Below are 16117 nucleotides of genomic sequence, written 5' to 3'. Positions count from 1 at the left end.
TATTTCCAAGCTGGAGAAAAAGAAATTTGTCGGCGTGCAGACGATGCGCGCCTGGACATGCGCTGTGCATCTCACACAGGCAAACAGAATCCGTTGAAACATGTCGGCGAGCATGTTCGCAATGCTCGCCCTGATCGTCACTGCTGCGGCGGCATATGCGCCGTCGACTGGTTACGTGCGGCCTCGGTCGCTTCAGCGTGCAGCGGCAGTGAGGAGAATCCGCATGGACACCACTGTCGACGACAAGCGGCGCGAGGCGGAGCGCCTCGCCCTGCTCGCGGAGCAGGCGGCACTGGAGGCGGAGGAGCTCGAGCGTGAGGCTCAGGCGTTGCGGTCCGAGCGGCCTGATCCACCTCCGGCCCCGCCTACGCCCGCATCGGCCGACGACGACGTGATGGCGCTGCGTGCGCCGCTGCGATGGGTAGGGCCGTATCCTGCGATCGCGCTCTCGTTCCCGTCGCTCATGTCCCCGGCTCAAAAGGCGCGCATGCTCACCTCGGGCGAGGACGCGGCTGCGCCGGCGGGAGTGACGCTCGACTTTGTGCTTGACACGGCCGCCAACACAAACACGATCAACGCGCAGGTCGCGGGGCCAACCTCGCAGGGCGGCCTCGAATTGCAGCAGGTTGGGCGGGTCGACGGCGGCGTCGGCGCCGGCGGCGCAATGTCCGGCGGCGGCGCAACCTACCTGCTGGGCAACGTCGAGCTCGCCGACGTCCCAAAGCCGGAGAGGGTCGTCTTCATGTCGGGCCTCACGGCGTCGGCGCTCCCGGTCGCCGCCCCCGCCGCCGCCGGGCTGCTCGGCCTGTCCTTTCTCAACTCGTTTGCTGGCGGGGTCGAGTTTGTCTGGGGGGGGGCGCCCGCGCCGCTGCAGCAGGAGGCGGGCGGCGGACCGGCCGAGGGTCCCACCATCGCCCTTTACGGCGACGAGGCGGGCACTGCGGCTCTGCGCAGCGGCATGTCTTTCGTGCCCGTCGCCGCGTTGCCGGGCAGTGGGCTGCCGTCGGTTCGTGTGAGCGTCAACGGCGTCGAGATGCCCGCCCTGCTCGACACGGGGTCGCCGATCACCGCGCTCAACGCGGCGGCGGCCGAGTTGGCGGGCGTCGTTTACGACTGGCGGCTGGCGGCGCCCGAGGAGGCGGGGGGAGGCAACCCGTTTGCACGCTTCGGAGCCGCCATCAAGGCGGGCAGGGCGGCGGCGGACGGAACGGTGCTCGTCGTCGGCGGCGCGGCGGGGCCGGTGCGCCTTGTGCGCGCGGAGCGCGGGGCGCGAGTGAGCATGCTGGGCGGCGATGGCGCGCAGGCAGGGCGGGAGGAGGGGGAGGAGGCGCTGCTCGGCGAGGAGTGCGGCGTCTACGTCGGCGACCTGCCCGGCCTGGCGGCCCTCGACGGCCTCGGTGCGGCGGCGGGGCCGGCGGTGGTGCTTGGCACGGACCTGCTGCGCAAGCGGCCGCGCATGTGGTACACGGAGAGCGGAGTGTACGTCTAAAGCATGACCCGTCTCGGGGGAGCAGAACAAGAAAGGCATGTGGGCTGGCAGAGTATGCACTTGGAGCACTTGGAGTGCAGTCATCAATCTCACATCCAGGGCCGGGGAGCTAAGTGAAGGCTGAAGCGCACCCCTGGAGCGAGCGCGCGCAGCGGCGCAGCGCCACCCCCGCCAGCGGGGGGGCCAGATCGGTATCGGGTTGCGGGCTAGAGAGAGCCTAGCCCTGGGGGGTGCGCGTTCGCAGGGAAAGGGCCGTAAAGTAAACACGGCTCTCCGAGAGGGCTCCGTGTACCGGGTTTCCCCTTAACTGCAGAACGCCCCCCCCTCTAGCGGTCTACTCGGAGAGCTATACTGGACACACGGGGACACGAGAGACGACACCACCACACCGCACACGTCACCGGTCACGTGCCATACTTAATGCCATACACGACTTGCCTAATGCCAAGCTGCAGAACATGTGCGAGCCAGCGCCTACGCCGCTCAAGGAGTCAGCGCGCGCGGAGCGCGCCCCGAAGAAAATGTTGAGGGTTGAGGAGGGCTATAGGTGCGATTTCTATTAAGATTTGACTCACACGCAGGAACCACTCGGCCCACCCACAGGCCCAATCTCAAGTGGCGGCGCTCCGCGCCTGTGCAGCGGCGCGCTCCGCGCGTGTTCTGCAGCGGCGCGCTCCGCGCGTGTCTCTGGGCGCTACATGCGGCCGTCGCCGTGCCCTTCATCAACCGTGCGCTCGAGAACTGGGGCGGGCTCAACTGGGAAGACCGCTTTCACCACAACGACAGGTCACATGCACAGAGGGGCGGCATTGGAGCTTGGGTGTGGTCATGAGACGGAAGAAGGCAGAGACACAGCGTCTGCCAGACGCGTGCTACGACGTCAGGCCAGCTTCGAAGCAGCGTGGCCACAACTGACTGCAACAGACTGTCTTCATGTGTCTAGACTCTACCGGTACCGCGGTGCGCTCCGCGCACATAGGTGCCAGCGCGCTCCGCGCGGTATCTAGCCAGCGCGCTCCGCGAGTGTGTCCAGCTAGCGCGCTCCGCGCGTGTGTCCGGGTAGCACCAGCGCGCTCCGCGCGCACGATAATCCAGTGCCTACACTTGTAGGCACTGAAAGCTTGTTTCTGCAGCTTGGGCCTAATGTGCACTTGCCGCCCTCACACCCTCTTGTCCAACAGCTCAACAATGAGCGACCGCCACCGCCACCTCACGAGCTCCACACAGTTTGTGGTGCCATGACTCGCACACTGAATCGGCGATCGCACTTCCGCCTGGCCTACAGGTCCTGGCTTCGGTTTCGCAACAGCTTCGTTTTCACAACACGGCCGCCTCGCGACGCCGCGCCGTCGTGCAGATCGTGCCCGAGCCGTCCACAAGGCCGCCGGCACATGTGCCAATGTGCCCGGAGCGCAGGGAGTCGATGGGTGCCGCAGTCCAAGCGATCACTGCACTGCAGTGCTCGCTCGCACTGCGGCGCTGCGCCACGGTGGCGAAGCATGTCTGGACTTCAAGGACAGTGCTTCTCCGCTGCTCGAGGCTTGCGGCAAGGTCCAGGCCGACCACACGGAGCACCCGAGGCAGCTGGCGTGGCCTCACTCATGACCTGTGCTACCCGTCGGCGGGGCCAGCTGCGGTTTCACAACGCGCCTCATTTTTGACACCCTCCTGCTAGCCGCGCATGAGTAGGGAGACCGTGTGTGGTGTCTTCGCGGCCTAGAGCACCCTCTTGGCAGTCTATATTCCGGATTTTAGCCCTCCTGTCGCATCTGGTGAGCCGTACCAGAGCGAGGACCCAACGTGTTGTGAAACCAAAGCCAGGACCTGTAGGGAGATAGGGATAGGCCCATCGATGTGACCATATCACTATCAAGAAAACGTCTGACTTCACTAGGAGGAGGAGCTCTGTATTCTGCTTTTTCGACACACCCCACAGAAAACATCCGGGCCATGGGACTATCGGTCCAGACGCTCTGGGTTCTGGTTTTTCGAGGTGTGTACGATCTCCCCGGAGAGGGGTCATTCCGGCGGAATGACCCCTCGCGCGCGCGGAGCGTGCGCGTGCGCGGGGCGTGCGCGTGCGCGGGGCGTGCGCGTGCGCGGCCAGGGCGCAGGCAAGTGCCCGAGGGTATTGGGGTGGGCGGCACCCTGGGGCTACCCGTAGCATCGTCGGCTCAGTGATGGGTATCCTTGGTGATGTACCGGCAGAGCCAGGCCAGTGGCGGAGGACACTACATACAAGACGATCGTGCGCTCACCCGACGGCTGGCGCTCGGCGAGTCGAGCCGCTCGCCTGAGGGGAACCACTTTCCGCGGGCAGGGAGGGCGTTCGTTGGTTCCCCGTTGAGGTGGTCTACGAGCGAGCGAGTCGGGTAGAGATTCCATGTCAGACAGTCAGTCAGATTCCATCTTGTGGCGGTGTGGACTGCGATGTGTGTGTGTGTGTTGTGTGTGTGTGTGTGTGTGTGTGTGTGTGTGTGTGTGTGTGTGTGTGTGTGTGTGTGTGTGTGTGTGTGTGTGTGCTCGTATCAGCGATCAAGAGCCTAGCGCAGCGCGAACTCGCCGTCTGAGCCAAGCGCAGCGCGAACTCGCTCCTTCTCGCGCGCTGCCAGCCAGAGAGCCGCCACCATGCCCTCCACGCGCTCCGTCCTCGCCGCTGTGCTCGGACTCGGGCTGGTCTTCCTCTTCCGTGATGCCTTCAGTGTCTCGTCACCGAACACGGCTGGTCACGGCCTCATGGAGAGGGACGTCGACTCGCGGCTCGCTGCATTGGAGAAGGAGACCGAGAGGCTCGTGGGACGTCCACTCGGCAGCCAGCTGCCCGAGCCAGAACGAGCGGCCACCACGAGGCCAGCGGCCATGAGGCAGGAGCTAGCGGTTGCACGGCAGGAGCCAGCGGCCGCCCCGTCAGCAGCAGCGTCCGGAGCTGCTCGTCCGCAGGCGGTTGCCGGCGAGCGAACGCATTGGTACGACGGGGCGTTTCTCGTCGCCAAGCACGAGCCGGCCAGCAATGCGGCCAGCCTTCGGCGGCTGCTCAAGAGCCTGCTCGGCCTCTCGCGCCTGCTCAACCGGACGCTCATCCTGCCCACCTCGCTCTGTGGTGACGGGCAGGCGGCGGAGCCGGCAGACGAGCCGCTTGGCTGCCGCCGCTGCTCGACGCTCGCGCGGGATGCGCTGCCGCTGGACGCGTGGCGGCGAGCCGCCGCGTCGTTTGAGGGAGGCGGCGTGCGGCTCCGCCCGGCCAACTTTCTCTCCGATGCGCGGCTCCCCGAGCGCCTCCGCTCGTCGCACGTAAGGGTGAGGCTGCCGGACGGCGCCTCTGCGATAGAGGCGGCCGCGGCGCTGCGCGACTACGAGACGACGGTCGTGCTGGAGATCGACCGCGCCGCCGAGGCCTTCTGTGGCTGGGAGGCGCGGCACGACACTGGACACGCCGGGGAGGCATTCGAGGCGGCGGTCAGCCCGCTCCTGGGTGGCAGCGGCGCCGCGCAGCTCGCGCATTGCTCCCACTTCCACGCCGGCGCCGTCACCGTGCTGTCGTTTGTGAGCCTCGGCACCTCTGCCGCGCACAACGTGTCTGCTCCGTGGGAGAGCTTGCCGCGCTCGGTTCGCGAGCTACCCCGCGGGTCGGACCTCGCCGTCACCTTTGCCACCGGCAGCGTCTCCACGATGGCGCTCAATTGGGCAAAGGCGACCGTCTCGGCGGGGTTGAGCGACATCCTCCTCGGCGCGCTCGACGAGTCTATGCTCAAGGCGTGCCGCGCCGCAAGGGTGCCGTGCGTGCTCATCCAAGGCGGCGAGGCGTCGGTGGAGCTCGCAAAGGTGAGCGGCAACCTCCGCTCGCGGCCGTCGCTCTACCCAAAGATGAGCGTGCTCAAAGTCGGCTTCTACCGCGAGCTCCTCAGCTTCGGCTTCAACGTCTGGGCGTGCGACGCCGACGCCATCTTCCTCGCGGACCCGCGGCCGCTACTGCGCTCTCCCTCCTTTGCGGGCGCGCACCTCGCCGCCGCGACAGATTGCATCGACGTGGCTCTCGACACGAGGTCCCCGCTCTTGCACTGCGACCTCAACACTGGCCTCGTGTACCTCCGCTCCAGCGCCGAGACCATCGCGTTCGCCGAGGCGTGGCGCGAGACCATCGCGCACGCCAAGGAGGCGCGGATCCGCGACCAGTACGCTTTCAACATGCTGCTCAAGTCGGGCGGCTCGAGTCTGAAGCGCGACGCGGCCGCCAGGCAGGCCGGGCCTCGCATCTTTCGGGCCACTCCGGCCGGCGGCTCGCTCCTGCTGGGCGTGCTGCCGCTCAGCCACTTCCTCAACGGCCACACCTACTTCGTGCAGCACGCGCACACGCTACCCGCCGCGCCGCAGCCTCTCGCCGTCCACCTCACGTACCAGTTTGCCGAGGGGGCGTCGTTTGCGCACGGGAAGCGGCAGCGGCTGCGACAGGCCGGGCTCTGGTTCGTGGACGAGGACGAGTACTACGCGGGACGCTTTGTCCGCGTCGGCGACAGCGCGGCCACTCTCCCGCCGTCGCCGCTGCCGCCCAACGTCACCTCGCTGACAGCGATCAACGCGCACCTCGCGGAGGCGCGCCACCGCAGCCGCGTGCTGCAGGCGCTGCTCGGCATCGGCAAGGCGCTCGGCAGGACCGTCATCCTGCCAAGGATGCTGTGCTACTGCGATTTCATGTGGAAGGAGATGACGCACTGCCGCGTCGGCGGCGCCTTTGGGATGCGCCTCCCGTTCGACTGCCCGATGGACCACGTGTGCGACACGCCAAGATGGATGGAGCAGGGCGTCCCCGGCGTCACGGTGCGAGAGCAGGGCTTCCTCTCCAACCCGCGGGTGCCGCGCAGCGTGAGCGGCTCGGTCCAGCGGGTAGCGCTGCGGCCCGGAATGACCGACGCCGACTTGCGGAGGGAGCTGGGAGCCGAGAGCGCGGCGGTGCTGGAGGTGGCGGACGCGGTTGGCACCTTCTGCGGGTTTGCCGACGCCGGCACCAACCGCTCCTTCGCACAGGCCGTCGGGCGGCTCCTGGCCTACAAGCGCACCCCCTTTTGCTATGACGACGGGCCAGGGCCGAGGGCGCCCGGCTACTCGCAGTGCTGCACCCCACGCAAGCCGGGCGACCCCTTCTTCCCCTGCAAGTACGGCTTCGACCCGCCAGAGCCCTTTCCTGCGTGCGCGCGGAGAGGTAGATGACGGCGTCGAGTATATGAGCCCCTGATCATGAAAGAAAGAAAGAAAGAAAACAGACAACCCAAGGGAGGGATACGGCTCTTATGGGAGGACGGCACGCCGCCACCACACAGGGATTTTAAGGAGAGGTGTGTGATGCGCTAGCCGTCGCCCACCCTAGGGAGTCTGCCTCTTCCTATCTCTCTTCGCAGTCTTTCGCCGCTTCTCGCTCATGAGGAGCCGAGTATTTCTTTTCTCGCGCGAACTCCGGAGGGCTGTGTTGACCAGGCACGATGGGGGACCAGGGTCCGTACCAGGCCGCCCTCAACGGAAGTGAGTCGGTGGTGCTTGAAGCCCTCAAGTCAAAACCTGACCTTCTCAACCAGCAACTGGATAAGGGGATGTACACAGGCTATACACTGCTGCACTGCGCTGCCGCCAAAGGCCACATCTCGCTTGCAAACACCCTGCTAAACAGGGGCGCGTCGACCACCCCGGTCAACCCAAAGGGCAAGACGGCCGCCGACCTTGCCGAGAAAGGGGGCCATGTTGCGCTCGCCTCCCTCCTTCGCAGGCGAGCGACGCGCCCGCCGCCGCCGGCTGCCGCGGCTGCGGCTGAGGCCATGGTTGAGGACACCGTGACGGCGGCAGCGTCGTCGTCCAGGGTGACGAAGGATTGGTCGTGCGGCGGCGGATGGCCGGCAGCAGCGTCTTCACCGGGACCCTCGGCGCCACAACCACCGCCCACCTTTGCGCAGCCACAACCGCAGCAGCCGCACACGCTGCCGCACATGCAACCGCAGTCGCATCAGCCGCCGGTGCAGCAGCAGGTGCAGCCGTACGTGCAGCCGATGCAGCCGCAGATGCAGCAGCCGATGCAGCAGCAGGTGCAGCCGCCGATGCAGCAGCAGGTGCAGCCGTACGTGCAGCCGATGCAGCCGCAGATGCAGCAGCCGATGCAGCAGCAGGTGCAGCCGCCGATGCAGCAGCAGGTGCAGCCGTACCTGCAGCCGATGCAGCCGCAGATGCAGCAGCCGATGCAGCAGCAGGTGCAGCCGCAGGTGCAGCCGCAAATACAGTTTCAGGCTCAACCGCAGCCGCACTACCAGCCGCCACAGGCGTCACCACACGCGCCGCCGCTCGCGCAGCAGCACAGCGCGCCGTTGGTGCCGCTTGCCGCGCAGCCGCAAGCCTTTTCGCCCCCCCAGCAGCACGCGTACGCGCAGCCAGTCGCGCAGCAACAGGCCTACGCACCGCCCGCCGCGACGATGCATTTTGCACCGCCGCAGCAGCCACAGCCAGCGCAGCCACAGCCGACGGCGCCGCAGCCGCCGCCGCCGCCGCAGGCCGGCGCATCACCGGACCTTCATTCGGCTGTGGTGCAGCTGCTGCAGGCGAAGGCGCCCGCCGTGCAGGAGGGAAAGTACCTCGCCGTCGTGCCGAGCGACGCATTCGACCGCGTCATCGGCGCCGAGCCGCCGGGCAGCCGGATCTCGCCGCTTTGCGTCAGCAACGGCGCAAAGGTCGAACTGGACCCCGAGAAAGACTTCTACTCGATGCGTATCTTCGACCCGGACGGTGCTGCAGGAACAGCAAAGCTCGAGGCGATGCTGTGGGAGGTGATCGCGCCGCTCGGTGACTCCGAAGCATGCGGTGCCGGCGTGCCGGTGGCGGAGCCGCTGCGCACGCGGCTGAGCGCCGAGCGGATCGCCGAGGTCAAGTCGGGCTCTGGGGCAGAGGTCGCAAGCGAGCAGGGCGGGCTCTACGTATGGGGATCCTCGTTGTCGGTCCACCTCGCTCTGCTGCTGCTGCTGCGAGATGTGCTCGGCTCGGAGCACGCACGCAAGTACGAGGCTTACGCCGGCACGCTGCATGCGTCGCTCGTGCCCGCGCTCACCGACAAGCTAGCTGGCATACCGCCGGCCTCCGCCGACGCCCGCGCAGCGCGCCCGCGCCTGCTGCTGCAGCGCTCGGCGGCGCAGGAGCGCTCTCCCTTGCTACGCGGCTCGGTGTGGGTAGGGCGAGACAAACTGCAGCCCGCCGCCTCAGCCGCGGGCGCCGCGGCGCAAGGCGCGGCCCCCACCGGCGACTCGCAGCTGCTGCACCTACGGCGCTTCGCCCTCCGCGGCGCTGCGCCAGAGGACGGCGGGCCGCCGCCGCTGCTCTGCGCTGCCGGGGTGCGCGCCGCGGTGGCTGCGCTTGCGCTGCGGCTGGGCGACGGCGCGGTGCGGAAGGGCGAGTTGCAAGCCGCGCTCGCACCGCTCGCGCCGCTCGACGCCGCTGACGTCACCGCGCTCACCGCCGCCGTGGCTTCCTCCCTCCGCGATCGCCTCCTCGGAGGCGTCATCGACGCCGCAGCGCTGCAGACCGCCGAGGTGGCCACGGTGTTGATCGACCGCGCCGCCGCGCCGCGTGCATCACCGGCCAACGGCGCCGCACCCAAACGAGAGCGGCCCGCGCCCATGCTCTCATTTGGACCAGGTGTGGCGGCGGCCGCCGCCAAATTGGCCCATGAGCCCGAGGCGCCGCTCCCCGCGCCGCCCAAGCCTCCGGTCGAGACGGGCGGCCCATACTCCGCGGCGGCCGCCGAAGCGAGCGGCAGTAGCGATAGCAGCGACAGCGAGGACGCCAGCGACGAGCGGCGCAGGCGCAAGCGCAAAGAGAAGAAGGAGAAGAAGAGGAGGCGGCGGGACGAGTCGGACTCGCTCAGCGATGGCCAGTCGGCGGAGGAGAAGAAGCGGAAGCGGGCGAAGAAGGAGCGGAAGCGATCAAAGAAGGAGCGCAAGTCGACGGAGCAGGCCCAGCGCGAGGGGCAGGACTGAGAGCATTGCAGGCTACGGACATACGAAAACACACGCCATGACACACGCACTCCTGACGTAAAGATATGAGTACAGAGGAAACGAAGAGCGTAGCTCAGTAAGAGAAGACTGTACGGATGAGGGACTGTGAAAAGAGTGAAGTGTGTCAGAGTACAGAGACTTACTTTTGAGTGTTGAGAGGCTCTCGGGACTCGGCGGCCTGCAGGGCCCGCGAGGCATAGAGCGGCTCAGCGCTTACGGGAAGAGGCTGAGGTTTGGTTTAGTTGCGATTGAATTGAGCGGACCCAAAGTGCGGGAAGAGCATATGCGCTTCTGGCGGTTGATCATAAGATTGGGTGTTTGCTGGTGGCGCCTCGCTCGCGCTCAAGCCTGCTCCAAACACTTCGTCTGGAGATTCAACTGCGCTCGATTGGCAAGCGGAGGAGCACGACGACAGCTGCGAGAAGGGCGACATCTGAGGCGGCCCAATAAAAGTCGGAGGAAAGGCTGAAAGCAAGGGCGACGGGAACCCCGAGCTGCATTGCGACTGAGGCTGGGATGGGGACGCCTCGGCTGATGGGGAAGCGAGCATGACCGAATGGTTGAAGCTATCTGAGAGATGAGGGCTTGCAAGACTTGGTGCAGCCTTGGCAGTCGAGAGCGAGTTTGTATGGCACTCAAACCGTGGAAGTGCACCGGCGTATGCAGACCCGCCGGATCGCGGAAGGACGGTGAACGTGGACAAAGAAGGTGACGCTGGGCCGGAATTACTAGGAAGAGAGTCCATGCTCGCGAGGCTGCTGCTGCTCCCATTACTACTTGCTGGGCCCACGGCGAGTCGTCTGAGCAGCGGAGATGGCACGCTTGTCAGAGGTGGCGGTCGCGTCGGGACCGTTGGCGACAAAACAGATGGGGAAGACGGACAGCTCGCTGCAGTCGTACCCAGCACCTCCCGTTTCGTGTATCCGGTGAATTCGCAGAACGCGTCGTTCACGTAGACCATTGGCGCGCCAGCCAGAGACATGTCGCTCAGCACGATGCTCGCTGCGCAAGCCTCGGCTACTTGCACGAATGCGGCAAGCCAGCCGGCAACCTCGGAGGGCAGGGAGTACTGCTCCCACAAGTGCTTGTAGGGGTCGGGCATGCCGCCAGACTCGAGCAAGGACAAAACCGCGTCATCAAGTTCCTGAGGGGGTAGGCCCTGGACGAGTCCGAGTTGCGAGATCTCGTCGACAGCCTTTGCAGCGGCGTTGCTGAGATGGCTCATCAGGGATGTCTCCGACAGTGCCATCAGCGAGGGCGCCTCGTGCGGGAGGAGCTGCCTTGCGATGCCTCGAGCCTTTGGGGTCCGCTCGCCTGGCGAGAGATCTCCTGGGACTGACTCGTGCCAAAACGCCCTACCTACCTACCTATCCCCAGGCCGCGCAGCGAAGCGAAAAAAAAGAAAAAAATTGGGGTACCTACCTATTGCAGGGCCCTTTTGGGCCAAACAAGACCAACCTACCTACCTATCTGGGAGGGGCCAGCCAGTCCCGACAGACCCCCTATCCGGGTAGGAGCCGGAACCCTGAGGTACGCTCGAGCGGTAATATTTGTTTCGCCGCGCGGACCTTCTTCTCTGCGCTTCTTCCTTCTACTCGCCTATCGCCACAATCGCCGCAAGCTTTTAACACGCGGCTGAGAAGTGATAAACAACCCGATGTGCACAATGTCTCATGTGCAGGTGCCATCGTGCATCGATGCACGATGGTGCGGGGTTCGAGCTCTTTTCGCGCGAGGTCGCCTGCCGGCCGTCTGTGGTCCACGAGATAAACTGAGGTCGGCAAATGCTCTCCAACGCACACACACCGTTCATCTCGCGGGTCACGCCTCCTCGCCCGCAGCAATACACCTCATTAGTCTCTCCTCGCAAGCGGCCACACCCTGGCCACGCAGCCTCACGCGGTTCCGCCCAGGGATGCCCTCGGCGTCCGGGTGGCTACGCACGCCCTCCAGTACGTCGACCTCGCGCAGGAGCTGCACGACGGGGTGGGGCGACCGAATGGTGAAGTCGCCTGCGTCGGCCGGGCCGCCCGCTTCGGCATAGGTGCTGTGTGTCGCCGCCGGATGAAAAAGGACGATCTGGAGGTGCTCGGCGTGGCCCCTGTCGACGATGACCTCCGCCTGGAGCTTCCAGCTAAGCGCGATCAGCTCCCGCCACCCGAGAGCGCCGTTGTCTAGCGTCCCGCCCAGAACAAGCAGCGATGTCTCAGGAGAGCCCTCGGTACCGGGCGAGTCGAGCCCCAACCTCAGCGCGGCGGCCTCCTCGTCCAGCTCCGCGGCGACCCCGCAAGAGCATTCGGCGACGGAGGCGCGGAGCCGAAGGGCGGGCGGCTGGCGCACGGGCGGCGCGAACGGGCAGAGGCGTTGGCCGATGACGATCGAGTCGAGCCAGCGGCGCGTGTCTGCCAGCCGCCGCGCGAGCTTCGACATGTGTGCGGTCGAGCTTCCTTGGTGTCGCGGCTCTTTTCGCTTGCTATCGCCTCGTTGCGAGGCCTTGGGCGGTGTGGGTGCCGTGTGCGGCGTCGCGGCAGTCCCTTTTCGTTTTGAGCTTAGCCTTCGATGTTACTTTCTCTCTCTCTCTAGATGTGATCTGTGATCTGTGAGGGTCCGCCCGCAGGCGCATTTTGTATACCGAGGCGGTGCCCGGTGCCGAACCTGTCGGACCTTAAGACAGCATTGTAGATCCCTGGGCGAGGGTGGTGGCGTCCCCGTCGGGTCAGGGCTGAAGGCGGGGGAGACCAACCCGATCTCTCCGGCGTCCCGGGAGCGTGATTGACACCTCCCCCCGTGCCAACAGCCCCATGGAGGTAGGCCGCTCGTCTAGCCAATCAGCCTTAAGCGAGCGGCCTGGCCGTTGGAATGGCCGAGAGTGTCGGCCGGCCGTTCGGTCTCTTCCCCGGGGGTGCCCCCCTGGTTTTTCTTGCCTGACTGACCGAGGCGGGTGGTGATAGCCGCTCACTGCGCGGCGGGAGGGGCGCTTGGACAAGGGGCTGGCGCGCCGACCGGTGCGCCACCGCCTCGCCGCCCGCCACCCCACTCGACTCCGCGGCGTCCCCACCGGTGAGCCCGCGGCCGCTCCCCCAGGCGCAGCGCGTCAGCATGGAGGAGCAACTGCTAAATTTCGCCGTACCACTCGACCTGAATGTGCTCGAGCAGGTCGTGCAGATGGTGTACACCGGGACGCCGCAGCAGGCGCGCGCACTCCCACCACACGCAGCCGAGCTCGCGCCCCCCGCTCGCCCCCTCTCCCCCCCTCGGCCTCGGCCGCGCACGCATCCTTGGCGGAGGCCGAATCCACGCTCGGCGCGGGGGCAGCCTGAGCGTCCGCGTCGTCCGCTGTTCGCGCGCGGAGCCAGCCATGCCGACATGCCTCGTGGCGTGCTCGTCGCTGCCGCGTGACACCCGCCCCGATACCTCCGCCTGCAGATGCAATCCGCGCAGCGGACGCTCTCGCAGCTGCAGGAGCGGATAGCGGGCGAGGACGCGGCGGGCGCGCTCAACTGGTTCAGAGTGGACCAGATCCTCGACGCGAGCGCGCCATGCACGGCGAATACGCGCTTCTACGCCCTGCAGATCCTCGACGGCGCGATCAAGTACCGCTGGAAGACGCTGCCGCCGCCGCAGCAGGCGCGGGGAGGGAGGGTGTGTGAGTGGGGGGGGGGGGTGGGGGGGGGCGTCCGTCACTGCTGCGGGGGGCGGGCCGCAGTGCGGCAAGGGGAGAGAGGGAGGAGGCGCGCCGCCGCGGCGGCCGCCTCTGGCGATGCTGCGACCTCTCGTGGACACAGCACGCTTGCCGCCGCGCCGCCGACCTGCCGCAACCCACCAGGCCGCACCTCACCCCTTTCCCGGACGACGGCAGAATGGCATCAAGAACTTCATCGTCAACTTGGTCATTCAGAAGTCGTCCGACGAGGCGACGTTCCGCGCCGAGAGGGTGCGCTCGACTCCCTCCCCCTGCCGGCCCCCTCTCCGCCTCGCCGAGCTCTCGCCTCTCGCCTCGCCACCTCTCGCCTCGCCTAGCGCAGTTGGTCGCGCCTGCACACTGACCCTCCGCGCCCTTGCCCACCACCGCCCGCCCCTCGCCCCCCCCTCGCCAGGTCTTCATGACCAAGCTCAACGTCATCCTCGTCCAGATCGTCAAGCAGGAGTGGCCGCACAACTGGCCGTCCTTCATCCAAGACATTGTCAACGCGTCGAAGGTGCGGCGCTCCGCCGTCGCCGAGCGCCGCAGCCCCGCCCGGCAGTCCCACGGCGCGCGGCGCGCCGCAGCGCCGACCGACCTGCCCGCGCCGCCCCGCAGACCAACGAGACATTGTGCGAGAACAACATGGTTGTGCTCAAGCTGCTGTCGGAGGAGGTGTTTGACTTTTCGCGCGACGAGATGACGTCGGTCAAGGCAAAGAAGCTCAAGGAGTCGTTCAACGCCGACTTCTCGCTCATCTTCCAGCTGTGCGAGTACATCATGGCGAACAGCGCGAAGCCGTCACTGCTGGTCCGCCCCCAACCACTGCCCCCCTCCACCCCCCTGGCCTGCTCTCTGACGCGCCCCCCGTGCGGCAAAACAGGTCTGCACCTTTCAGACGCTGCTCAAGTTCCTCAACTGGATCCCGCTCGGCTACATCTTCGAGACGCAGCTCGTAAAGACGCTGGTCTACAAGTTCCTGCCCAACGCGGCCTTCCGCAACGACGTGCTCGCCTGCCTGACGGAGGTTGGCTCACTCGACATCGGGACCATCTACGAGTCGCTCACCGGCGAGATTGGCGCCGCGTATGACTCGCACTTCGAGGCGCTCTTCACGCAGGTGGCGACCGCCATCCTGCGCGGCGACGGACAGGGCCCGCCGATGGTGAACGCCGACCTAGACATGGCGCAGGTCTGGGCGAGCGGCACCGACCACGACCAAACCTTCATCCAGAACTTGGCGCGCCGCCGCCGCCGCCGCCGCCGCCGCCGCCGCCGCCGCCGCTGCCGCGCCCCCGGCCGTGGCATGGGGCGCTGAGCCAGCCAGCCTCTGAGCACGCCGCCCGCCTGCCGTGGTCAGGCCCTCTTCTTCTCCTGCTTTTTCCGTCAGCACCTGCAGATCGCAGAGCGGACCGCGCAGGCGGACCCGACGCTGCTGCAGGCGGCCCCCCGCCCCGCAAACGACAGCCCGCCAAGAGACGCGCCGCGAGAGCGAGAGCTCTCTGGGGCCGTCCGCACCCCCTCCCCTCCCCCCCCTCCCCAAACTCCACCCACCCACCACCACCACCGACCGGCGCCGCGCCCCCCTCCAGGCGGCCCTCTCGCTGATCGTCTCCATCTCGCACGTCGACGACCAGGAGACCTTCAAGATCTGCCTCGAGTATTGGAACGGGCTGACCTCGGACCTATACCACACCGAGTGCCAGTTCCAGCCGCCGCCGCAGTCGCCGCTGGTGCTCGCGCCGGCGGCGCTCTCGCCCGCCGCGTCGCCGCGGCTGCAGCTGTACGCGCCGATCCTGACCAAGCTGAGACAGCTCATGGTCTCGCGGATGGCGAAGCCGGAGGAAGTGCTCATCGTGGAGGACGAGAACGGCGAGATTGTGCGCGAGACGATGAAGGACAGCGACGCGATCACGCTGTACAAGACCATGCGCGAGACGCTGGTCTACCTGACGCACCTCAACTACGACGACACCGAGAACATCATGCTCGACAAGCTGCAGTACCAGGTCGACGGCTCGCAGTGGTCGTGGCACAACCTCAACACGCTCTGCTGGGCGATCGGCTCCATCTCGGGCGCCATGTCGGAGGAGGACGAGAAGCGCTTCCTCGTCACCGTCATCAAGGACCTGCTCGGCCTGTGCGAGATGAAGCGGGGCAAGGACAACAAGGCCGTCGTCGCCTCCAACATCATGTACGTCGTCGGCCAGTACCCTCGCTTCCTGCGCGCGCACTGGAAGTTCCTCAAGACGGTCGTCAACAAGCTCTTCGAGTTCATGCACGAGCTGCACCCGGGCGTGCAGGACATGGCGTGCGACACCTTCCTCAAGATCTCGCAAAAGTGCCGCCGCAAGTTCGTCATCCTGCAGGTGGGCGAGGCCATGCCCTTCATCGACGAGCTCACGCTCAACCTGCGCTCGGTCATCTCTGACCTCGAGCCGGGGCAGGTGCACGTCTTTTACGAGGCGGTGGGGTACATGGTTGCGGCGCAGTCGGACGCGCCGACGCGGGACGCGCTGCTGATGAAGCTCATGGAGTGGCCCAACCAGATGTGGGTCGACATCCTCGCGCAGGCAGCCGCGCCCGCCCGACCGACCGCCCTCCCCCCGCTCCCCCGCCCCGGCCGCTCCCCCGCCCCGGCCGCTCCCCCGCCCCGAATGGCCCTCCCTCGCCCTCGCCTCGCCCGCGCCCGGCTCACCCGCATCCCCCCACCCCCAGTCCGCGCGCCGCGCAGGCCAAGCAGACGAACGGGGAGAACCGCAAGAGCCCCCTCGATTTAGTATAGAAAAAGAACATCGTGCGTACCAACGAGCGGGTGGCGGTTGCACTGGGGCACCCCTACAGCGTGCAGCTGGGCCATATCTACGTCGACCTCCTCAACGTCTACAAGACGTACTCGGAGCTCATCAACTCGACCATGAG

The 16117-nt window shown here is 66.9% G+C and overlaps 4 protein-coding genes across 4 annotated transcripts in view; 2 read left to right on the top strand and 2 right to left on the bottom strand.

Moving 5' to 3' along the window:
• Positions 1–4117: 4117 nt before the first annotated feature.
• On the top strand, positions 4118–9492 carry EMIHUDRAFT_104031 (hypothetical protein; the record flags this gene model as incomplete). Its single annotated transcript, XM_005765237.1, has 3 exons — positions 4118–6686; positions 6959–7335; positions 8065–9492. 3 exons carry the CDS (start codon positions 4118–4120, stop codon positions 9490–9492), a joined length of 4374 nt encoding a protein of 1457 aa, XP_005765294.1.
• Positions 9493–9887: 395 nt separating this feature from the next.
• On the bottom strand, positions 9888–10762 carry EMIHUDRAFT_213082 (hypothetical protein; the record flags this gene model as incomplete). The annotated part of the gene is made up of 2 exons (XM_005765236.1): positions 9888–10018; positions 10414–10762. 2 exons carry the CDS (start codon positions 10760–10762, stop codon positions 9888–9890), a joined length of 480 nt encoding a protein of 159 aa, XP_005765293.1.
• A 572-nt stretch (positions 10763–11334) lies between these two features.
• EMIHUDRAFT_104030 (hypothetical protein) lies at positions 11335–11943 on the bottom strand (the record flags this gene model as incomplete). The annotated part of the gene is made up of 1 exon (XM_005765235.1): positions 11335–11943. The coding sequence occupies one exon, from the start codon at positions 11941–11943 to the stop codon at positions 11335–11337; it is 609 nt and encodes a 202-aa protein (XP_005765292.1).
• Positions 11944–12457: 514 nt separating this feature from the next.
• The window catches only part of EMIHUDRAFT_464769 (hypothetical protein), an 8296-nt gene continuing 4636 nt past the window's right edge, over positions 12458–16117 (top strand). Inside the window, exons 1-9 of the mRNA XM_005765234.1 lie at positions 12458–12518; positions 12598–12705; positions 12940–13155; positions 13373–13447; positions 13611–13712; positions 13814–14005; positions 14079–14435; positions 14556–14705; positions 14788–15750. Coding sequence (XP_005765291.1) covers positions 12613–12705; positions 12940–13155; positions 13373–13447; positions 13611–13712; positions 13814–14005; positions 14079–14435; positions 14556–14705; positions 14788–15750 — 2148 coding nt within the window. The 5' untranslated portion in view covers positions 12458–12518; positions 12598–12612. The remainder of the gene's footprint in view (positions 12519–12597; positions 12706–12939; positions 13156–13372; positions 13448–13610; positions 13713–13813; positions 14006–14078; positions 14436–14555; positions 14706–14787; positions 15751–16117) is intronic.

The sequence above is a fragment of the Emiliania huxleyi genome (assembly GCF_000372725.1).
Source record: "Emiliania huxleyi CCMP1516 unplaced genomic scaffold EMIHUscaffold_56, whole genome shotgun sequence".
NCBI classification, from domain to species: domain Eukaryota; phylum Haptophyta; order Isochrysidales; family Noelaerhabdaceae; genus Emiliania; species Emiliania huxleyi.
The sequence above is the reverse complement of the archived record's forward strand: the minus strand, read 5'-3'. Positions and strand labels throughout refer to the sequence as shown.